This window comes from Monodon monoceros, unplaced genomic scaffold (assembly GCF_005190385.1).
Source record: "Monodon monoceros isolate NGI ecotype Baffin Bay Population unplaced genomic scaffold, NGI_Narwhal_1 Super_Scaffold_13, whole genome shotgun sequence".
In the NCBI taxonomy this organism is placed as follows: Eukaryota; Metazoa; Chordata; class Mammalia; order Artiodactyla; family Monodontidae; genus Monodon; species Monodon monoceros.
The window spans coordinates 16325486-16349658 of NW_021703769.1; the positions used below are offsets into that span (position 1 = coordinate 16325486).

At 51.8% G+C, this 24173-nt stretch overlaps 1 protein-coding gene across 3 annotated transcripts in view; it reads right to left on the bottom strand.

Annotated features, from left to right (window-relative positions):
* The window catches only part of L3MBTL1 (L3MBTL histone methyl-lysine binding protein 1), a 31828-nt gene extending 7877 nt beyond the window's left edge, over positions 1-23951 (bottom strand). The window contains exons 1-17 of one of the 3 annotated variants that reach the window (XM_029222190.1): positions 23797-23951; positions 23329-23464; positions 22853-23003; positions 22586-22721; positions 21827-21911; positions 13593-13681; positions 12995-13099; positions 12006-12141; positions 11572-11663; positions 10160-10311; positions 8038-8114; positions 7386-7471; positions 7091-7201; positions 6499-6613; positions 5600-5699; positions 5081-5418; positions 393-550 (exon numbers count right to left, since the gene is read on the bottom strand). In XM_029222190.1, coding sequence (XP_029078023.1) covers positions 393-550; positions 5081-5418; positions 5600-5699; positions 6499-6613; positions 7091-7201; positions 7386-7471; positions 8038-8114; positions 10160-10311; positions 11572-11663; positions 12006-12141; positions 12995-13099; positions 13593-13681; positions 21827-21911; positions 22586-22721; positions 22853-23003; positions 23329-23434 — 2037 coding nt within the window. In that variant the 5' untranslated portion in view covers positions 23435-23464; positions 23797-23951. Of the gene's footprint in view, positions 1-392; positions 551-5080; positions 5419-5599; positions 5700-6498; positions 6614-7090; positions 7202-7385; positions 7472-8037; positions 8115-10159; positions 10312-11571; positions 11664-12005; positions 12142-12994; positions 13100-13592; positions 13682-21826; positions 21912-22585; positions 22722-22852; positions 23004-23328; positions 23559-23796 lie in introns of those variants that run through there. The other 2 variants (XM_029222191.1, XM_029222192.1) reach the window with 2 other exon arrangements.
* Positions 23952-24173: the final 222 nt, after the last annotated feature.

Consider the following 24173-nt stretch of genomic DNA (forward strand, 5'->3'; position numbering starts at 1 on the left):
CTCGGGAGAGGAGGGAGGAGGCCGGCCTACCCGGCCTTGGTGCCTCCTGGGCTATGGCAGTGTTGCTTTTTCTTATCAGCCTAAGAGGATCTTGCATCTCTGTGCTGCTGAGTGAGCGAGGTGGGGCCCCTTGCTCCCGAGGCCCAGGCCTGAGCCTGTCTCTCCTGCTAGACTAGCAGCACGCCCTCCTCCCCATGCACTAGGATGGGCCTATCAGACAGTCCCTCAGTTCCCCCCAAGGCCCCCATTGAGCAGCTGGGAGGGACTGCGGACCGCAAGAGGTTGAGTCAGGAGCAGTGTGGGCCTCTGCCCGACAGGGGCCTTTCCTGAGCCCTCCTGCCAGGGTGTGGTGAGGGCAAAGCAGAGGAGGAGGAAGAGGGAGGGGTCCTCACCTCATTGATGGTCCACTTGGCGACTGTCGAGGCCGAGATGCCCGCCACTCCTGGTAGGAGCTTGCGGTGCTGCTCCCAGCACGCTGACAGTGACCGGTCGGGGTGGGCCGACAGGGCCGACATGAAGAGGGACTGGTGCATGACGTCAGTGGTCAGTGCTGGAAGGCAGAGGCAGAGGCAGAAGCAGAGGCTGGCGGCCAAGGCCGAAGGCTAACCTGGTCTCTGAAGCCCGCTCATCCCCAGGCCACCTGAGAGACTGGCTGGCAGAGTGGGCAGGGCCATGGCCCCTTTCGGATAGCCCTGCAGAGCCAAGAGGGTGATCCGGATCTCCTGACTCCTCATCCAGGGCTCGCCCCTTGGGGTAAAGTGGGTTCCTCACGTTACAGACTGTGTAGGATGTCCCCACCCCCAACCTTCTGAGGCTGCATCACCCTGGGCCCTTCGAGGATGCTCTTCTCTCCTGGATCTGCTGTAGCATCCCAGAAACACCACTAGATACCTTGCATCAAAATGGCCCCCAACATCCAAGCAACCTCAGCCCGGATATCAAAAGTCCATTCTGGGGCTTCCCTGGTGGCGCAGTGGTTGAGAGTCCGCCTGCCGATGCAGGGGACACGGGTTCATGCCCCGGTCTGGGAAGATCCCACATGCCACGGAGCGGCTGGGCCCGTGAGCCATGGCCGCTGAGCCTGCGCGTCCGGAGCCTGTGCTCCGCAACGGGAGAGGCCACAACAGCGAGAGGCCCGCGTATCGCAAAAAAAAAAAAAAAAAAAGTCCATTCTGCTTGTCCTCCTTTTCCTAAGTCCTTTTGGGCCCCCATTCTTGCAGCCTCAGGGGGATCCTGTTTGAGAATCAGGATCAGCCTGCCCAGCCTGACACGCACCTGCTACCTGCTGCCTCTGTCTCAAGCTCTACTCCTCCCCACTACGTCCCCAGCCGGGTCTACTTTATTCTCTGCGTACCAGACCCCGGTCTACTCAGGCACATCTGGGGTGACCCCTGACCCACTCGGCATGCTGCCTGTCCCTCTGCTTCCTGATCTGTTCCTGGAACCCCTGGCTCCCAACTCCAGCCTCCAAGCGGCTCTTCGATTTGGTGAGTGACCCTGTTCTACCTGGCTTCCTCTTTGGCCAGGCTTGGTGGCTGTCTGCTTGGACTTCATCTACTTCTGGCCACTCTGGCAAACCTGGTCCATACCCACTTTACCTGCCGTGGATGGGCCACATGGCCACTGTCCCATGGGGCTTGCCCTGTCTCTGCCCAGAATCCAAGACAGCTGGCTCTATCCTGTTCAGGTGGTAACTCTAGACTCTCGTGAACGCGGCCCCCCACTGCCCTCCTCTTGCAGGCCCACCCTGCTCATCACATTGTCCTTGCATCCCTCCTCTTCGCGTCAGCCTTTCACCCTGACTCCTTGCACCTCACAATTATCCTCAGAATCTCTGGGATCCCGTTTCCAGCCCCACTGACTGTTCTTCTGTAACTCAGCCCGCCTGCGGCCTCTCTGCTCATCAGCCCAAACCCATTTGGGGTGCACCCCGGACCTCCCATGACAGCTACTGCGACCAGCGCTTCATTTACCTGCCCTCAGGTCTGGCCTCCTGTCCACCAGGTGCCCCTCTCTGAAGCCCTGTGTCTGGTGCTCCGTGTACGCTGGCAAGGAATCTGGGAGCTGTGCTGCTCCTTATCTTTCTTCCCCAGAGCACAGGGCAGGAGCTTTTGCAGGCACCTGTGATATTTTATCTAACTGCAAAACATCTAGCTGCAGGTCAGAAACAGCTCCTCTTGTTCTTTTTTTTTTGGCTTAAAAGCAACAGAAATGTATTCCTCACAGTACCACAGGCTGGAAGTCCCAGATCAAGGCACCAACAGATTCGATATCTGGTGAAGGTCTGCTTCCTGACCCACAGGCTGCCATCTTCTCACTGTGTCTTCACATGGCAGAAGGGGCAAGGGGTCTCTTATAAGGGCACTAATCCCATTCTCAAGGGCTCCATCCTCATGACCTAATCACCTCCCAAAGGCCCCACCCCATATACCGTGACACTGGGGATTAGGTTTCAACATATGAATTTGGGGGGGATACAGACCTTCAGTCTATAGCACTATTATTATTGGAGGTTAATAACGGTGTGCTGAATAGGCACTGCGGAAAGGCAGGGGAACCACGGTGGGGGGGGCAGTGGGGTTAATGCAATATAATAGAAAACACAAACTGGACTCAGAATCAGGAAATGGGGTTAGTTCCTTACTAACTTGCTCTTTAGTCCTGGGCAGGTCATTTAACATGGGCCTCAGTTTCTCCATCTGTAAATAAACTGGTTGGGTAAGGAAATCACTGCTGTTTCCTCATTCCTTCCAACAGCTGACACTCATGGGGCGTGAATGGCCCTGCGAACAGAGTGAGCACAGGTGAGGCCTGTCCTCTCCAGGCAGTCTCCCCCAGGGAGCTGTTTCCCAGCAAACCCACAGGGAGGAGGTCTACCCACAGATGCGTGAGAAGACTCCTCCGGAACGAAATCCAGAGTGACAAGTGTCCCCTCTGGGAGAGCCAGCTGGTGGAACGGGGAGCTCTGCCCAGAGGTCAGAGGCCTGGGCTCTGTCCCCCACCCTGTCCCTGAAGTGCTTCAGGCCTTGGGTGAGTCCTTCCCGGTCCAATCTGGGCCACAGCCTCAGTCTGTGGGAAGAGTTCTCAGGATAATTCTGGAATGAACACAGTAGGCAAGAGCCCTCTGGCAGTCAGAACATGGAAGCCAACAAGGTGTACCAGGATGGGATAGAAGAGGTGCCCACGGCAGTCCCATCTCTGAAAGTCCCCACTCTGAGGGCCGGGAGGCAGGCCAAGACCCGCCTCACTCAGGCCTGAGGCTGCGGGAATTGCCTTCTGTTTCTACCAAGAGGAAACAGTATGGAACAGCAGCAAGAGGGAGTCAGGCAAGACATCAGGACTAATGATTCCTGCAGGTTATCGAGCACTTCACATGGACCACCTCATTTAAGCCTCTCGCCACCTTTTAAGATTGGCACTGTTATTACTAGCATTTTACAGATGAGGAAGCTGAGGCTCGGAGAGGTGGCTTCTGCTCAAGCTCTCACAGCATGTAAAAGACAGTCTGCCTTGAGGTTGTGCTTTAAATCTCTGTGCTAATACTGCCCGGGTTACAGAGACTGTTCCTGAAGAACTGGAATAGCCTGGGTCCTGCCCAGAAATTGTGCATTGATCCAGGTGATTTCTCAAGGTCTCTTCTTGCCTTAAAGGGATGTGCATTCAGGGAATTCCCTGGCGGTCCAGTGGTTAGGACTCTGTGCTTCCACTGCAAGGGGCCCAGGTTCGACCCCTCGTCGGGGAACTAAGATCCCGTGTGCCCCCAGGCGTGGCCAAAAAAATTATCTATCTAACAAAAAAAATGATGCGCATTCAACTCAACTGAAACAAGATCCCCAGCATCCCTGCTGTGTATCAGGACCTATGCCAGTGGCTGAAGATATAGATGAATTCATCATGCAGTAGAGGGCTCGGTCACCTTGTCCCTCCCCTTGGAGCCATGGGCTTGAGATGCGTCCCATGCCCCTTAAAATTGATATGTTAAAGCTCTAATCTCCAGTACCTCAGAATGCGACTGTATTTGGAGAAAGGGCCTTTAAAGAGGTGATTAAGTTAAAATGAGGCTGATAAGGTGGACCCTAATCCAATCTGTCTGGTATCCTTATAAGAAAAGGAATTTTGGAGACATGGAGAGACCCTGGGGGCACACAGGCATAGAGCAAAGACCATGTGGGACACAAGCAGGAAGGTGGCTGTCTGTACGCCAAGGAGAGAGGCCTCAGAAGAAACCAAACCTGTTGATCCTTTGAGCTTGGGCCTCCAGCCTCCAGAAGTGTGAGAAAGTACACTTCTGTTGAAGCCACCCAGTCTGTGGTGCTTGGCTGTTGCCGCCAAGTCAAGACAAAGGAGGTGGAAAAGTGAACTGACGTGTGGGTCAGATAATTTACGTCTGTTGTACCAGCAGCGATAGCAGGAGAAGTCAGACCTGAGTTTGAAGCCCAGCTCAGCCCCTTATGAGGTGAATGACCTTGGGCAAATGACCTCACTCTACCAACCTCTCACTCCTCTTCTCTCAGGAGAGAATGACATCTATGTTACAGACCACTTGTGAGAGTCAGCAACGGTATAGGTAAAGCATCTGAAATGGTGCTGGGCCCATAGTAGGTGCTCAATAAACAGCAAAGTAGCCACTATTATTTCAGGTAATTGACACCGGAAAGGCAGATATTATTCATGTTTTCAAATGAGGAAACTGAAGCTCAGAGATGTTAACTAAGTTGCTCAAGGCCACACAGCTAGAAAGTGACAGCCATGGCCTCCCTCCCTGGAAGCCTAGATTGAGAAAAGCAGAGCTGGAGGCATCATCCCACCTTACAGTGAACCAGAAGTCCAGAGAGGCTCTGCGCCTTTCCTGGAAAATCACAGCAAAACCAGGGATGAAAAGGGGCTGGAATCCGAGGTCGCTCAAGGCCCTACCCTGTGGTCTTGCCACTGCTCTGTATCCCCAAGTATCTCGAGTGCAGAGGCGGCCTGCCTGCCAGCTTCTCCAGCTCTGGGCACCCCTGGTGACTCCTCCCACCAATTACTAAGTACTCATTGTGAACGCGGCGGAGGGCACAGGAATAAATGGCCCAGGACTCACTCGGGAAATCTTCCTGTGGGATCTTCTGATACTTTGGAGGGCGTCCAATCCTGGAGAGAGAGGGACCAGGTCCATGGCAGGGAATCAGGGCCTGGCCTGGCCCAGGAGGACTCGAGGCCCTGCACCCTTGCCCTCCGCACCGGCTGTGATGGCGAGGCTTCTTCCTTAGGGAGAAGCCCGAGAGGTTCCTCTTACGGGCCAAGGCCTCCGTGTCGGACAGCTCTGCCTTCAGCCGGCTCTGGTTCCTCTCGGCCAGTGGGCAGCCCGAGAGGCAGTGGTGGGCTGTGAACTTGCCTGTGACGTGGCCAGAGCCATCACAACCAGGAGTGGGGCACTTTCTGGAGAAGAAGAAGGCTTAAGATGGGCTGAATCTGATAGTTCCCACTTAGCTCTTCCCAACCCTGGCCCCATTAGGAGAGCGGCTGGGTGGGCCCTGGTCGGCCACCCATAGTGGGTATAAAACAGACCCTCTCTGAGCAACAATGCCCGAGGGTCTCTTAGCAGGAGCCCTTCACTCACCGGTGGTGAAAGCTGTACTTGGAGGTCCTGGTCTGTGGCAGGCTTCGACAGCTGAGAGGGGGACAGCCCCCAGGGGAGGCAGAGCTGGGCTCTCTGGGTCCTGGAGGGGCAGGAAGAAAAGGGTCAGCACAGGGCCCTGGCGGTGGGGGCGGGGCTGGGAGAGGAGTCATGCAGGGCAGGGAAGGTCAGCTCCCTGACTAGGAACCAGTTCCCCAGGTGCAAGGGGCCCTGAACCAGGCTGGGACACCACTTTCTGGATGGATATGGATGTCAGCCCCTCTTGGGGGAATGAGGGCTTGGCTCTCATACACTCTGTGGAAACCTGCAGGCCATACTCTCTGAAAGGAGGAGAACCCTTGGGGAGAGCAACTCAGAGCCGGTGTGGGCACAGCTGCCCCGGAAAGCCACATCAGGCAGATTTTCATGTTATTCTTGTTTCTCAGTTTTACCCCCAAGACTTTGGTGACCATTTTTAGGCTCTGCCCATGTGCAGAGAACAATCAAGAAGAATCAACACCACATGTGAAACAGATGTGGGTGACCTCTAACCCCTGCCTGCTGAGGGCACCAGGATTTGATTTAGGGAGCCACACTGCCTTAGCAAACACAGCGCATGCTCGGTGTGGCTCTGCTATTCGCTGAGAGAACTCCCCAGGGGTACAACTACCTCCTAAGCATATGCTCCCAAGTGAGCTTGGCCTTCACACCTCCAGGCTCCAAACCCCACAAACTGGGGAGGCCAGAGGCACCGCTATGTGTAGCAAAGACCCCTGAGGTGGGGAGGATGAGGGACCCCAGAGCTCACTGTGGGCATGCTATAGAAGGGGGAGGGGTGCCAGAGCTCGGGGGCAGGGCCGGACATCAGGAGGAGAGGGTCAGAGGGCCCCAGGGGTACACACGGAGAGGAGGCTGCAGGGGATGCCCTGTCTTGGAGCACCAGCCCGCGGGGTGGATGTCAGGGTGATCGGCATCGATCCAAAAGTCATAGGCGTGACTCCAGCCATCAAAGTGGAGCTGGGGAGGAAAGACCCTTGGAGGTCAGGTGCTCCTCGTGGAGCCCAGCTCAGCCGGGAGGCCCTCCAGGCTTCAGGAGGCTCTCCCCATCCCTGGGGCCCGTCAGAAGCAAGATCCTGGATTGGAAGAACCAAGGGGCCCAGCCCACAGTAGTCTGTCTTGGCCACCACACTTCCCAAGGGTTTCACCCTTTAAGTTAGTGGCATCTCCCATCAATCCTTGGATAGGACAAGGATTATTAGGCCCATTTTATAGGCTCAGAGAGGGGACGTGACTTGTCCAGACTCACAAAAGTAAGTCACAGATGAGGCCAGACTGAGACCCAAGATCTTCGGCCTCAGGTTTAGAGCTCCCTTCCCTGCAACGCACAGCCTCCCTCAAGTCTGGCTCATGCCATGCCCTTGACCTCAACCCAGCCTACAGAAGTCCTGCCCAACTGGCCTGTCCACTCCCCCAGCCCAAGGAGCCCAGAGCCACCTTTATCCGATGGTCCTCAACATCCTCCACGCTGGCCACACGAATTAGGGCTGGGTTCCTGCGGTCCACGGCCTCCAGTTTCATGTTGACCAGGAAGCTGTGCGGGGGTCGCTGCGGGGGGACAGCAGCCTTCAGGCCAAGGCCCAGTTCAGCAGAGCTGAGTCCCCAAGAGGGGAGCCCAGGTGCTGTGCCTGGGGAAACCGCAGCCAAAGGGGGTAGGCCAGGGCCCCATCCTGGCTGGCCGAGGGCTCCTCGCCTTCCCAAGCTCAGCTCGGGGCGGGGAGAGATGACTCACCACCTTGAAGGCCCAGGCGGGCACAGCAGAGGCCCCAGTTTCTTCCAGATATTTCTCCCAACAGAAGCTGTCAGGGTCTGGGTAGTCTGGAGGAGAGGATGAGCGCAATGTCTAGGCACCCAGGTGTACTGGGGGAGCTCTCCCCTCCAAGAAGGCCCAGGGGCATGGAAAGGACAAAGGCCTGTGCAGAGAAGTCCCCTGGCATCACCACAGCCTGCTCCTTGCAGGGGGCTCCTGAGGCAGAGGGGTGCCAGGCAGAAGCAAGCACACCACCTCACAGCTCACAGGGCTTTCTGGGAACCCTGGCCCCTAGACCCCTCCTCGGCTCTGCTGCTCCAGTCCCGGTCCCATCTGAACCCCTACTGCGTGTGGGCCAGCGAAACACCCCGACAGGGAAGGATACACTTTCGTTGCTCTGGACTCCTGCTCCCTTGCTGAGGGGGGGGGGGTCAACTAACTTTCTTCCCTTCAACCTTAACAGAGTCAGGGTTTGACAGGCCTCTCCTAAGATCAGAGGGTTCTCAACTCCCAGGCAAAGAAGCTAAGGCTCCAGGCCACATCTGTCCCCTCCCCCTGCTCCCTAAAGACCCAGCTAATGAGATACTGGTAGGGGACCAGGGAGAGGGGGGCTTGGCTCAGGCTGCAGGGTCACCTTGTGGAGGGGTGAGGGGCTTTCCTTGCTTCTGGCACCAACCCACCGGGTGGATGTAGGGGCTGCTGGGATCACACCTGAAAGGCAAGAATTATTCACTGTCCCAAGAATCAATCTTGTGAAAATGACTCTACTACCCAAAGCAATCTACAGATTCAGTGCAATCCCTATCAAATTACCAGTGGCATTTTTTTACAGAACTAGAACAAAAAATCTTAAAATTTGTATGGAGACACAAAAGACCCCGAATAGCCAAAGCAGTCTTGAGGGGAAAAAAAAGGAGGGGGAGGAATCAGACTCCCTGACTTCAGACTACACTACAAAGCTACAGTAATCAAGACAATATGGTACTGGCACAAAAACAGAAATATAGATCGATGGAACAGGATAGAAAGCCCAGAGATAAACCCACGCACCTATGGTCAACTAATCTATGACAAAGGAGGCAAGGATATACAATGGAGAAAAGACAGTCTCTTCAATAAGTGGTGCTGGGAAAACTGGACAGCTACATGTAAAAGAATGAAATCAGAATGCTCCCTAACACCATACACAAAAATAAACTCAAAATGGATTAGAGACCTAAATGTAAGACCAGACACTATAAAACTCTTAGAGGAAAACATAGGAAGAACACTCTTTGACGTAAATCACAGCAAGATCTTTTTTGATCCACCTCCTAGAGTAACGGAAATAAAAACAAAAATAAACAAATGGGACCTAATGAAACTTAAAAACTTTTGCAAAGCAAACGAAACTACAAACAAGACAAAAAAAAACCCCTCAGAATGGGAGAAAATATTTGCAAATGAATCAATGGACAAAGGATTAATCTCAAAATATATAAACAGCTCATGCAGCTCAATATTAAAAAAACAAACAACCCAATCCCAAAGCGGGCAGAAGACCTAAACAGACATTTCTCCAAAGAAGACATACAGATGGCCAGGAAGCACATGAAAAGCTGCTCAGCATCACTAATTATTAGAGAAATGCAAATCAAAACTACAATGAGGTATCACCTCACACCAGTTAGAATGGGAATCAACAGAAAATCTACTACAACAAATGCTGGAGAGGGTGTGGAGAAAAGGGAACCCTCTTGCACTGTTGGTGGGAATGTAAATTGATACAGCCACTATGGAGAACAGTATGGAGGGTCCTTAAAAAACTAAAAATAGAATTACCATATGACCCAGCAATCCCACTACTGGGCATATACCCAGAGAAAACCATAATTCAAAAAGACACATGCACCCCAATGTTCATTGCAGCACTATTTACAATAGCCAGGTCATGGAAGCAACCTAAATGTCCATCAACATACGAAGGGATAAAGATGATGTGGCACATATATACAATGGAATATTACTCAGCCATAAAAAGGAACAAAATTGGGTCATCTGTAGAGACGTGGATGGATCTAGAGACTGTCATACAGAGTGAAGTAAGTCAAGAGAAAAACAAATATCGTGTATCCACGCATATATGTGGAACCTAGAAAAATGGTACAGATGAACCGGTTTGCAGGGCAGAAACAGAGAGACAGATGTAGAGAACAAATGTATGGACACCAAGGGGGGAAAGTGGCGGGGGTGGTGGTGGTGGGATGAATTGGGAGATTGGGATTGACATGTATACACTAATATGTATAAAATGGATGACTAATAAGAACCTGCTGTATAAAAAAATAAATAAAATAAAAATTAAAAAAAAGAATTATTCACTGTCCCAGATGAAACTTCGAGGTCTTAAATCTGCTATCCTATGAGATCATGGCGACAGGGCACACCCTCATGTTACTTCTGAGTGAGAGTGAGACAGATGAGGTGAGAAAGTCAGAAAATTCCAACAGTAACTAAAAACTCTAACAGCACCTTAATATCTCAGGGACAATCATGGGTCACAGGGGTTTGCTCGTCTTAACCTTGGTACTTTTAGATGAAATATTTAATTGCCATCATAATTAATAAATGATGTAGATCAAATCCACAGGGCAGTCAATTGTCCCCCAAGCAATATGTCAGGGCTGGGCTGGGTCTATGTGAAGCCTCCCGCCCCCGCCATCCCCTCCCCATCCCCGTCCCCACCCCCCAGGGCCAAGTCTGGGTCCTCCCACTACCAGTAGTCATAAGTGTCATCCCAGTTGTCAAAGTGCACCAGGAAGCGGCTGTCCACCACGTCGGTCACACTGGCCACACAGATGAGGGATGGGTTCATGCGGTCCACGGCCTCCAGCTTCATGCCCACCTCGAAGCCCAGGGGTGGGGGACTCTGGGGGCAAGAAGAGGGGCTGCCACGGCCAGGCCCAGGCTGGCTTGTGCTGGCCCAGGACCCACCGGCAAAGGAAGAGGAGTAGGTTCCCTGGGGGTCATGCCTGGTGGGTGGGCAGGGAGGAGGGCGGGACAAAGAGGCTGAGAAAGAGGGTCCCTCCAGGGCAGAATCACCAACCTCAGCCCTGAGCCACTCAGGAATTTCTGGCCTCCAAGGGACTCTCAGTGGAAGCCTCACTGTGGCAGAAGATGACTGACTAACACGAGGCTACACACTCACCCAAAGAGTCTGCCAGGCTGAGCACAAGCCTCCCCTCCCCAGACAAGCCTGGCCCAGCTTGGGCCGAGGCAGGTGGGTCCACAGAGGGGTGGCAGAGAAAGAGGAGTTGACATGTGAGGCAGGGAGCGGCGGGGGCAGGGCAGGGAGGCACCTGCCACGTGTCGGGCATGAACTCCAAAACCCATCGCCTCCCTCAATCTTTACCAAAGCCCTAGGGAGATGGGTATTATCACCCCCATTTTATAAATTAAGTGACTTGCCCAGGACCACAGAGCTGGTCAACGGTGGGGACAGGACTTAAACAGTTTGATTTAAAAATCTGCATCCGCCGTCACAATAGCTGGTAGAAGGCCACCGGTCACATGGGAACCTCAAAGTATGATCTCTGGGGCTGGACTGGGGCTGGGGGTACCTGCCCGTTCCTGGACAGCAGGGTACAGCTCCCGGCCCATGGGGACCCTGGGCTTTCCAGATGGTAACAGTTGCACTGGGAGTTCCCTATATGTCTCTCAAACCTTTTGCTTGGGATTAGGAGATATTTTAGCTGCGGGATAAAGTTGCCGGCTGCCTTGAACAGAGAGAAAGACAAGGGGTGAGTGTTGGAACCAAATGGGAAAGCCTCAATGTTGGTCAAAAGGAAGGAAAAAGCCACTCCCACAATACAGGCTTAGACCTGACACCAAGAACTGCAGAGAAACCCAAGCCAAAAAGAAGAATGACACCTCAGTGCCCAGGCTCGGAGGGGGATGTGCGGAGGAGAGGATTTCAGCGGTAGGGAGGAGGGAGGGAACTGGGGGAACCCCATAATCGGCTTCCTCCTCTGGCCCTGGGCCTGCCCAGTGGGCCCCTCCCATCTGGTGAGGACCAGAGCCCAGCTGGGGGCACCAGGAGATGAGTGCTTGTCTGCTGAGTCAGAAAGCCTGGCCGGCTGCAGTGACTCTATCCTGGGAAGCACATGTCCGCTCGTTCAGGGGCACTCACGTGGCTCTGGCTCACAAACAGGTGCTTGGGGGCAGCCTGGGTTCTTGTGCTGCGCAGGTAATGGCTCCAGCTGAACTCCTCCTCCTTGTAACCTGGGCCCCTCGGGGGGAAGAACAGAGCACCGTGCAGACAGAGGCTGGGCTATGGCGTGCGCACCCCCACACTGAAGCAGCAGAATCAGGCAGGCCTGAGGACCCCACAAGCCTCGAGAACCTGCCCAGGGAACCCCTGCCGAAGCAGAACACAACCTGGGTGGACGTCCGCTCAAAGGGCAAAGGGCAAAGCAGAAGCCCTGGGGCCGAGGCGTAGCAGGATGAGACGCAGAGAGGCTGGCTGTGCAATGGGAACAGGGAAGGAGCTACCACCAGGAAGGGGTGGGGGCAGGTCTGGGAGGCTCACTGTTGCTCACTGGGACCAACCCAGCTAGGCCTTACCTTTGGGGGGCTGCAGCTTGTGCCCCGTCTTCTCGAACCAGCCAGCGGGATGAATGTCAGGGGAACTGGCATTGATCCAGAAGTCGTGGCACTCGGAATACCCATCGAAGTGCAGACGTAGGCGGTAGCCACATACCTGGCCCCATGAGGGGAGGGAGGGAAACAGTTGCTGCACTCCCCTTCCCTCATCTCTCCTGGCCCAGCCTGGTGTCTCAGGGGCTCTGGCAGGTTCCCCACTCCACCCCTCCTCACCCCCAGGTTTCCCTGCATCCTGCACTTTGCCCCACACCCTCCCATCCTGCAATGAGGATGGTTCACATACTCATGAGCCCTGAGCTCTGGGCACAAGACAGGTAGATTCTAAGGCACTCTCTGGCCCCTCTGAACCCTGGATAGAATCCCAAGGGCAGTGACCAAGGCTCAGGCCTGCTCAGGGCCCCCGGGGACCTTTCCTTCTGCTACCTTCTCTCACTGCTCAGACCTCAGCAAGCTGATGGCGGCTCCTTGAGCACCGCGCCCTTGAACGTGGCATTCCATGCCTCAGTGCTTCCGCTCGCTTTGCCTCTTGTGCCTGGTACATCCTATTCATTCACAACTCATCTCTCGAGACTCAGCAATGGAGGCCCTTCCTCTCTGAAGCCGCTCCTGTCCCCTCAGTGCCCCCCTGCTCACATCTGTCATCACCCCTGTGGGCTGTGGCCGTTTATCTGGCTGATTCCCACACAACGGTGAGCTCCTAAGAGGACAAGGACCTTGTTGGACTCGTGCCACCATCCCCGCCCTCAGGAGCGCTCCTCCTCAGTAACATCACCACCCCGACCCTTCGCCTGCTTTTTGTCCGATTTTTAGCTTTCTGCGCCTTCCCCTCCCCTTTCTGAGGGCAGTGCAGTGACCCCCTCATCTGAGTTCGGGCCCTCTGTGCCCCTGGCTGGCTCCTTCAAGCCATCCTGAGAGGCATCACCAGGATGGGGGTGCCAGTCTCAGCTCACCTCAGCCACGGTGAGGATGAAGTACATGCTTGGGTGCTGAGGGTCAATGCCTTCCAACTTCATGCCCGGTTTGAAGCCATTCTTGTTATGAGTGACCACCTGGTACTGTCAACGCACAGATGGAAAAGGGCTCAGCTTCCCTCCAGCCTTACCCTTACTTAGTGCGCTCGGGGCAAAGGAACTGCCTTTGGGCTCCACCCGCCCAGTACTACCAAAGGGGTAACTTATTTGGGGATCTTTAGTGCAGGGATCCAAAGCAGGACAGACTAGCTCCTAGGTCCCTCGAACAATGGATTGCAGGGCTCTCTCTTACCCAAGTCATGGAAGGATCAGAATTGATTAGAAAGCACCAGAATTCAAAAGTCTGCAGGCCCAGTGATGGGTGAGCCTGGGTCCCACTCCCCTATTTCTTCCCACCGAGGAAGCCCCTTACAGTGAGCCCTTTTCTACTCTGGGCCCCTAACGAGTCTTTCCACCTTCCATTCTGCAAGTCCTTTGAGGGATGTCAGACACAGAAAACACCAGAAGGCCTGAGTTTGGTGGTGAGTCCCTGGACTGGGAAGACAAGCTCTTCCTAGGAGGAAAGTATGTGACTCACATCCTGGAAGAGGCTGACGGGGGCAGTGATGGCCTTCTGTTCCTCAAGGTAGGATTCCCACGACCAGCCTTCCTTCTTCTCCCCTGAGGCTGTGGGCAGGAGACAGACAGGCTGACCCCTGGGCTGCTCCTCAAATACCATCTTCCAACCCAACTCTACCTTAACCTCCAAAACAAACTTTTGTCTGTGATTACATGCTGCCCTCTGGTCCCACTCAGCCATGAGGTGCCGCACACAGCGGGCTGTACCAAATTCTGTCCGCCCCGTCCCACCCCAGCCCACTGTCAGCAAAAGCACTTCGGATTAGGGAGCGACTAACAGAGGTTAGCGTCTCAACCACAGAGGGACAAAGCTGCGTGACAAATCCTGAGCCAGAGGACTTAATCACAGCAACACCTAAGCTCACCGGGAAAGAAGAGGAAAAAGAGAGATGGGAGGAAAACATGCAATGAGGAAGAAACAGAAGAGACCACACAGAAAGAAGAAACCCCCTTTTCCCGATTCTTCTTCCTCTGAGCACTGACGGACAGGCTCACACAGAGACAAAATGTATGTATGTGTGCTTGGCGTGCCCACAGAGTAGAGACTGACTACACACACACACCCCAGACATACACACAGAGTGCACACAAACACACACTCACACACACGTACTTTGGTCAGAGCCTACAGCCCTCGGAGTCTCCAGGTCCTGGGGAGGGGGAGCTGAATCCCCCTGTGGGACCTTCAATTTTGCCTGAGATGGAGTCCTGGCCTCCAACACAGAGGCGAAACATCCTTTAAAGATGGGAAAAGCTGGCAACATGTAAGGTAAGCTCCCAACGTCAGCCTGAAAAAATTTGCCACAATCAATTCATATCGCTTGGGTGAATAGCTCCAGCTTCTTCTAGAAACTTCCGTGCCTCAATTTTGTCATCTGTCAAATGCAGATCACTTTGTCTACCAGAGAGGGTCATCAGGAAGAGCAAGTGAGATGCTGTGAGTAAAAGATCCTTATGAGATACTGGATCCTTCCTAGGTCTCCACGAAGGCCGTCTGGTCTGGATTCTCGCTCTGCCTAGCTCTGGCTCGCTTGGCGATTGCTCTGGGTCATTCTGGTGTGGAGTGGTTTGTCACTCAGGAAGAAGCTTAATTGGAAGAAGCTTAATGGTTCCTTAATTGGAACCTACATGGCTCCTAGGAGCTGCCTAAGTTCACCAGTCACTCCACTGAATCTTGAGATCCCAACCATCTAACACAGATGGGCCAAAGCAGGTATTTTCTTCACCAACAGATCAACTAAGCCAGGAAACTCTGAGACCTACACCGACACAGCAACCTAGAGCACTGCTCTTCCAACTCCCCTTTGTCCAGAGTGAAACCTTAGAATAGCGGTCCCCAACCTTTTCGGCACCAGGGACCGGGTTTCGTGGAAGAGTTTTTCCATGGAGGGGGATGGGGGGATGGTTCAGGTGGTAATGTGAGCGATGGGGGGGGTAAGGGGAGCGGCAGATGAAGCTTCGCTCGCTTGCCTGCCATTCACCTCCTGCTCTGCAGCCCAGTTCCTAGCAGGCCGAAGACCGGACCGGGGGTTGGGGACCCCTGCCTTAGAACACATCACCCACTACGGTCCCTCAAGAAACTCTCACTGTTCCCATTCGGTCCTCATCTGGACTTACGGTGTAGGGGGAGGGGCAGGGAGGAGACTTCAGGATGCCAGGCTTAGCATCACCTTGCTGTTTCTGGCCACTGGCATTCCACATCATCCTGCATAATACCTGTTTTTTCAAATCACCAGTACTATTTACCAATCCCTTTACAGCACCCAGTTCTCTGTGGATGACATCTAGCTTTTTGTCTCACTCTTCCCAAACTATAACACAAGCCAAGGAGCTGATTAGCTGTCAGATTCCTCATCTCAGGCACCTCGGCCCCGCCTCGGCTCTTTCATTCCAAGTTCATTTCTCTTTAGCCATACTCCAACATGGCCAAGCTCTAAGCCCCTCATGCCATAGTAGAGACCTCTGACATCTTCACCTGCCATCCCTCACACTCCCATCCTTACCCTCCCATCCTCCCCACCACTTCCCTCCCTGGGCCTTTATTACCTGGATTCTCTCATAGTCATAACGCATCTTTACAGTTTACCATCGCCCACCACTTCCTTCTACCTCAACCATTCCTTTTATCATGTAGGGGTACCTCCCATGCACCATGTCTGGTGCCAGAAACTGGGGGTACAGGGATGGTTCAGAGACTTCATATACATGGTCCCTTTTAATCCTAACATTGTCTGGACATGATAGGCAGGGCTGGTAGTAATCCTTTTCACAGATGAGAAAAGAGATTAAATGTAATCCACTAGAGAGAGGCCTGACCACTAAACCTTTTAGTAATGACTAGACTCCCTCCCTGACCAAGCCTCCAGCCTCCTCCAGTTTCCTGCATCCTTTTTCCATGGTGAACAACTGGCTGAAACTTTAGGTAAATCCCCAAGCTCAAGTAAGTCCCAAAGCTCCCGTGCATGTTTGTATAGTTTGTGTACCATACATAGGTGCCCAGCCAAGAGGGTGAATGGGGGCTGAAGTCTAGCCTGGCTCCTTGCCAGGCCACGTGGCTTAGTCTGCTATGAAGACAGGTTGCCTTTTTCTAATTGGTCTGTTCCGAAGGGGCACCTTTTTATAATTTGCACAAAGGCACCATATAGGCTGGCTGTAGCACCGATCCTCTCTTGATTTCCAGAAATGCTCCTCTGCTTATTTCTGCTCCCTTAGACTAGATGCCCCTGGCTAGCACTTTCTTAGCAAGGTCAGGCTGTCCAAAACCAAACTCGCAACTTCTCTGCCAAAGCTTCTGCCCCTCTCAGTATTCTCTATCCTAGTCAACAGCACCACACCATTCATCCAGTCATGCAAGCTGGAAGCTTGGAGGGGATCCTTTACATTTCTTTTTTTACTCCCCAGGATTCTTTAGTGCCTGAGTCCTACTGATTCCAACTCCTAGCTATCTCTTGACTATATCTCCACTTCTCCATGTTCTCTGTCCTTCTTGTTTTGAACCTAGTCCTAGAGCCTCTTAATTTACTGTGCCTAAAACTCAGTCTGTTGCCAGAATATCTCTAAAATAAAAGTTAGTTTGTTATTTTTTTGCTTTGAGGTCCTCAATGGCTTTGGATTTCCAATCAAAAACCAAAAATCCAAATACCTTTCCACACATACAAACCCCCTAGTGAACTAGCCTCATCCTGCATTTCCATGCCTCTGTGCCTTTGCACATGCTGATCCCTCTGTCTCAGAGATTCTGTCACCACCCTGTCCCATCCTCCTATCTTTTTCTCATCCTTCAAGACCCAGCCATATCTCTGGCACCTAGCATAGGGTTTTGTTTTTTTTTTTTTCCGGTACGTGGGCCTCTCAAAGCTGGGAAAAAAAAGAAACAGAGAGAAGGCACACGTAATAATAGGAGAAATTTTAAAAGGGATATCACTACATATCCTGCAGACTTCAAAAAGATAAAGGGATATTATGAAGAACTTTAACATTCTTTTGACGAATTTCCTTCGTAATCACCCAGTCTTAAGCCTACTTCTACACACTAATGAAATTGCTCTCTTGAGTCACCAGGGCCACAATCCAATGATCTTGTCTTATTACTCAACTCTCTTGATCTCCATGTGCTACCAACCACCTGTTCCATCTCAGCATTTCCTTCTTGCTGTACTTTCTTGGCTGTATCTTCCGCCTCTTCTACTTCCATTACCAGTTTTTCTTTCTCCCACCCTAACCCTGCTCATTAATGGTGGATCCCTAGAAATCAATATAGTACTTCCCTCCCATCTTCTCTCTGGAAGCTTCTTCAGCATGGCTTCAGCTTTTCAGTAGAGATAATTCCCAAATGAATGGTTCTAGCCAGACCTTCCACTGGAAGGTCAACAGGAAAGACAAAAAAATGTAAAGAGAAGAACAGAACACCATGGTTCAAGAACAACCGATGACAAGCAGTCATCAGGATGCCACCATTGGCTGGCTCTTTTCATTTTAAATTGCTACAGATACATCTCTGTATTTATCTACTTCTTATAGAGCATGGTTAGCCAATTCATAATCAGTTCATTTTAAGACAGAATGCTTAATGAAGAGCCTGTTACTTGTGTTCCAAAAGTATAAGGGATCTATGCCTGGGAATACCAGACTCAAGAGGTTGGGCTCCATAATGCTGTGCTCTACTGTTTATCCAGCCCTCAGTTTCTACGGAGTATAAATGGACTCTTTTCAAAATCTAATGAAAGCCATGGGCCACCTCCCCAGGAAAATGAGCAATTCACAGAATTTTGCATGTAAATTTAAGAGGGCACTGCTGCAAGCGGCATACTGATCAATGTCTTGTACTGAATCACACACTTATATTCTCAACTTGTTCCCCAACTCTGCATGGCACTCCTTGTATTTTGATAGGAAACGTGTTTCTTATAACCAATTTGAAAACAGCAAGGATCTGAATAAATATTTCTCCAAAGAGAATATATAAATGGCCAACAAGCATATGAAAAGATGTTCAACATCATTAGCCATCAGGGAAATGCAAATCAAAACCACAAGGAGAGGAACTTCCCCGGTGGTGCAGTGGTTAAGAATCTGCCTGCCAAAGCAGGGGACATGGTTCAAGCCCTGGTCCGGGAAGATCCCACATACCACGGAGCAAGTAAACCCGTGCACTGCAATTACTGAGCCTGTGCTCTAGAGCCTGTGAGCCACAACTACTGAGCCCACGTGCCACAACTACTGAAGCCCACGCACCTAGAGCCCGTGTTCCGCAATAAGAGAAGCCACTGCAATGAGAAGCCCACGCAACGCAATGAAGAGTAGCCCCCACTCGCCGCAACTAGAGAAAGCCTGCGTGCAACAACGAAGACCCAACGCAGCCAAAAACAAACAAACAAATAAATAAATAAATTTATTTAAAAAAAGAACACACAAAGAGATACCACTCCATACCCACTATGATGGCTATAATCAAAAAGACAGTTAATAACAAGGCTTGGTGAGAATGTGGATAAACTGGAACCCTTATATGCTACTGGTGGGTATATAAAATGGTACAGCCACTTTGGAACACAGTCTAGTAGTTCCTTAAAAGGCTAAACATAGGGTTACCATGTGACCCAGCAATTCCACTCCTAGGTATATACCCAAGAGAAATGAACACTTATGTCCAGACAAAACTTGCACACAGATGTTCATATCAGCATTATTCATAATAGCCCCAAAGTGGAAACAACCCATATATATTCATCAATTGATAAATAAAGTGTGATATATCCATACAATATTGTTCAGCAATAAAAAAGAGATGGAAAAAAAAGGGATGAAGTACTGATACATGCTACAACACGGATAAACCATGAAAACACTGTGCTAAGTGAAAGAAGCCAGTCACAAAGGACCACATGTTATATGATCCCATTTATATGAAATGCCCAGAATAGGCAAATCCATATATACAGAAAATAGATTGGTGGTTGCCTACGGCTGGATGGGAATTGGTGGTTTGGGGGGAATGTCAATTAATGGGTACAGGGTTTCTCTTTGGAGTGATGAAAATGTTTTAAAATTGATTGTGATAATGGCTATACAACTCTGTGAATCAACTAGAAACCACTGAATTGTACACTTCAAATGAGTGGACTATATGGTATGTGAATTATATCTCTATAAACCTATTAAAAAGTTGTTTCTTGGGAGTTCCCTGGTGGCCTAATGGTTAGGATTCCTAGCTTTCACTGCCATGGCCCAGTTCGATCCCTGGTCGGGGACCTGAGATCCCACAAGGCGTGCATCGTGGCAAAAAAAAAAGCTGTTTCTTGTAAAAATATGTATAAAGCACTAACTGTAAAAAAATGGATATGTTAGACATCATCAAAATGAAAACTTTCTGTTCCTCAAAAGACATCATTCAGAAGAAAACAAAAAAGCTAGCCAAAAACTGGGAGAAAATATTTGTAATATATACATCTGACAAAGGACTTGTATCCAGAATAAAGAATTAATAACAATTAATTCAAATAATTAAGACAATAACTCAATTCAAAATGGGTAAAAATATATGTCTAAAGTAACTATAAGGAAATAGAACAGGATTTCTCTGAACCTGAAAAGGCTATAACAAGTTGACCCCAAAGAGTGCCACTGCAGATACTTGACCTGGATGTGGGCAGGATGAGAGATGAAATGAGAATATCAGTAACTGTTAAAATTATCAGAATAGCTATTAACGACTACATAAATTATTAAGACTTTTGCAATGGTGTGTTAGAAAATGATGCTTCATTGGACTTCCCTGGTGGTGCAGTGGTTAAGAATCTGCCTGCCAACGTAGGGGACATGGGTTTGAGCCCTGGTCCGGGAAGATCCCACATGCCATGGAACAACTAAGCCCGCGAGCCACAACTACTGAGCCCGCATGCCACAACTACTGAAGCCTGCGCACCTAGAGCCCGTGCTCCACAACAAGAGAAGACACAGCAACGAGAAGCCCACGCACCGCAACAAAGAGTAGCCCCTGCTCGCCGCAACTAGAGAAAGCCCGCAGGCAGCAACAAAGACCCAAAGCAGCCAAAAAATAAATAAATTTAAAAAAAGAAAATGATGCTTCACACAAAACAATTGAAAAGGTGAAGGAGATATATGGGAGAGAAGGCTGAGTGTGTGTACATGAGTTACATGGTTCTAACTCTTAAACTATTGGAACATTCCATCAGGACTAGATACGTCAGGTCTGTAGAACATGAATCCAATAGGGTAGCCATCAAACTACCAAATAGAATGTAGATAAAATACAGATTATCCACACACACAGGACATGCAAGCAGCCCTGCCACTTCCACCTCTACCCCAAGATTCTTCTCCCAAAAGATCCTAAAAATGAGTGGAAAAAGATTTTAGCCATAAATGCAAACTTCTGTCTACTGACAAAGTTTCTTCCCTTGAAAAAAGGCGGAAGGGAGAAAATATCCAGAAACAAATGCCACACTAATGTTCACAGTTGAGATGGTGAAATGTATGAATCAAAAGATAACTTTAGACTGGTCAACAGGAGCCAGCTAAAAAAATGCTGGTTTAAGAATGTATTTCTGGGGAGGGAATTCCCTGGAGATCCAGTGGTTAGGACTCTGTGCTCTCACTGCCGATGGCCCAGCTTCGATCCCTGGTCAGGGAACTAAGATCCCACAAGCCACACAGTGCGGCCCCAAAAAACAAAAAAAGAATGTATTTCCTTAAGAAAGATAGAGCAGTTGAGCCAACAGCAGTTAGACACTAACTCCTTCCTCTATTTAAGACTTAAGATGCCATAAACCAATGAGAGCTAAGACTTTGGCTTCTGATGTGACAGCCTCGGGTGAAAGAGAGAGCGGTGAAAATCTGGTTTGGCTAAGATGGGCAAAATATGGAATAGGCACTATAGAGTTCAGAGCCCTGGACACAGATTGCACTCTTCTGTATGGCACTGGATCCATCAAGGCAGAATGATGCCCTAGAACTGACCTCACTCTCTGGTTCTCTCTGGGACAGGAAAGACAGTGACTCATGCAACTGAGCCATGGTCCAAGAGGAAGCACCAACATACAACTCCTCCATTCATCCACTGAACAAACACATTTATTGAGAGTGTACTCCACACCAGCCTCTGGACTAAGGACCAGGGATACAAATGCTTAGTAGAAGAGATTCGGTTTTGAGGGAGGAAGACAGACATTGCTCCCCAGTATCTAGGTGATTATAAGTGTGATAAATGTTACTTGGCTCCAGTTGGCTGTTGTCACATGGCAATGTGGCGATGGTAATGGAGAAGACCTGAGGGCCAGAGCTAACTATGAATGACCTTCGTTCCATTTTTCTTAGAACTGAAGGGTCAGAATGGGGGCCCAAATAGCAAGGTCAGACCAATGACCGGTACGGACTTGCTCACACCACCACATGGTGCCATTAAAGGCTGCTCAAGTCTTTGGATATTGTGAGGCCTACTCACAACTGGATAAACAAACACATGACATAACCCCCAAGAACACACATATACTGAGGCACAAACCAAAAACACCGTCTCTCTCTCTCTCTCTCATTCTCTCTGTCACACACATGCTAACTTACGGTTATCTGTATATGTACAACACACCATCACAATGGTAACCCACACTCCCAGCCTCACACTTCCGAAGGTGTATACACACATGAATATTATATATACACAGGCCATCATACCAGGCTGGCTGCTGTTCCACTCCTCACTTTCTGGGGTGCTAGTGGTGGGTTGTCCCTCTGAATCCTTTCCTTCTTCTTGCTTCTCCTGTGGAAGGCAAGCCAGATCCCAGCTTCCTGTCGTCACGGATTGGCGTGAAGCCTCAGCCTCTATTCCTGGCCCCTGCCTAGCTCTCTGGTCACATGGTGCTCTTCCCCAAACAGATGGATATTCTTCTAGGCTACCAGCAGGAACACAGCTCTGGCAGGCAGTCCCTTACCACATGGGCAGAGACTCACATTAGCACACTCCCCCTAGTTACACAGCCTGACTACAATTCTCCTCATTCCCAGGTGGGGAAACTGAGGACACAAATACTTGCCCTGTGTCAATTTTGCCTGCCCGGTGGAACTTTCATGCTCTGTCTTTTCCAGCTTCTCTGCAACTAGAGCCCTGTGCTCCCTGGCCTCTGGCTCAGAGATGGGGCTCCAGTGATGAAGCTTTCCATCTGCCTGCACATCTACTTGGTTATTGATTCATGTCAATGTGACTTAGCCCTGCCACTAGACTGAGATGGGAGCTCTAGAAAAACAGGAGAGCGGTTTATTTATTTCCCTCCAACCAAGTACAGGATCTGACTCAGGATGAGACCCCAAAATATGATGAGTGAGTCACTATGTGTCTTCTCTAGCCCAGCCCCACGATCGGGATTAATGGAGGGGATAGTGGAATTGAGGTATAGCCTCTAGCCTCCCCCTCCCCTCCCCATGCCCTCTTCCTACCATGGCCTCCGGCTCCGAATCCTCCTCAGATAGGCTCTGATATTCCCTATGCTTCCTTTTCTTCATGGGTTTGAGGAGCTCAGAAGCGCTGGTGCAGGAGTTGTTCTGGCCTGAAGAGTTCTCCACTATGACTGACCTGAGGGAGGGGCAGCTTGAGGGAAAGAACTACCCACCCTGCACCATCCACACCCTCTCCTAAGCCCTGAACAGGCGTGGGGCTTTGAGGCCCGCAGGCAGAGAAGAAGAGGTGAATTCCCTCCCCCTTACCGCTCCTGGAACAGCTGGGGGCAGCCATCATTGGAGGCACCAGGATCTGGACCAGCGCCTTGCTGAGGCCCACACGCCTGGCATTGGCAGGTGCCATCATCCTCTGGCGGGTCCTGAGGGTTATCTTCTGGAGGGTCCTGGGGGAGGTCTTCTGCAGGGGGCCAAAAGGGTCTCAGGCCTCCCACCCATCACTTCCACACTCAGGCTCCGCCCACCTCGGAGCCCACGCTTGGCCTCCCCTTTGGTCCCCCCACCTTGGGCTCCCCTACTGGATAGCCTCATCTACTTCCCCTCCCACCCCACCCCCCTCCCCGGCCCACAGCCTTCTCCGCCCCAAGACCGACCCGTGGGCGTGGGCACACCTGCTGGCACCCGGGCCACGCCCCCTCTGGCCACGCCCCTGGCCTTGGCTCCTCAGGGAGTTCAGGGCTCCCCCTACTCCCACAGGGGCCCAGCTTCGGGCCTTGGGCTCCTACCCGGCTGTTGGGGTCCCGCATCGCCACCTCCCGCCAGGGCCTCGCCATCTTCGGCCACGCCTTCCCGCCGCAGCTCGGGGCTTGGGGGCTGCTCCGCTCCTACCATGTTCGGCGGTGAGTATTCGCTTATCTGAAACTGGAGTGCGGAGGGTCAGAGGACCACGGCTCCTGTACTGGCCCTTGACCCACCCCTAGTCAGCATGGTCCCTCTCCAGCCGCCTCACTGCAAGCCACGCCCCTGGAACCCATTCCCCATAAGCCACGCCCCTAGGGCCCCGCAAATGTCTCGTTTGGGGAGGTCTGCACTCCAAGCCACGCCCCCAGAGTCCCTCGCTCCAAGTCCCACCCCCAGAATCCTCCCTCTCGGCCAGCTTCCCCACCTTCCGCCTCAGGCCCCACCTCCAGGCCCGCAGGCCCCGCCCCGCAGCTGCGGCTCGCTGGACCCCCCCAATCCTCACAGATACTGACCCGCAGGCCACTCCTAGAAGGCGGGGCCGCGGCCTCGGTCCACTCCAGGAGCCGCACTGTGCTGGCGCTGGGGCTGGCCGCCGGCCCAGCGCTTAACTGTGGCAGAACGGTGGCGGTGACAGGTACGCTGCCAGCCACTCGCTCTGAGGTGCCCACATGGATCTGCTCCCGCGGAAAGCAGGACACATCCAGGGCACTGCTGGGCAGACCAAGGGTGGCCGAGCTGGCTGCGAACAGATACACGGACAGACACGACACAGATGAGCCCGGTGGCCCTGCCCCAATCTGGCCATGCATGTGTGCAGGCAGGTGAAAAGTATCATCTCCCCCCCAGGACCCACACCTGCTTGGGCAGGTATGTGGGTGCTTCTCTTCCC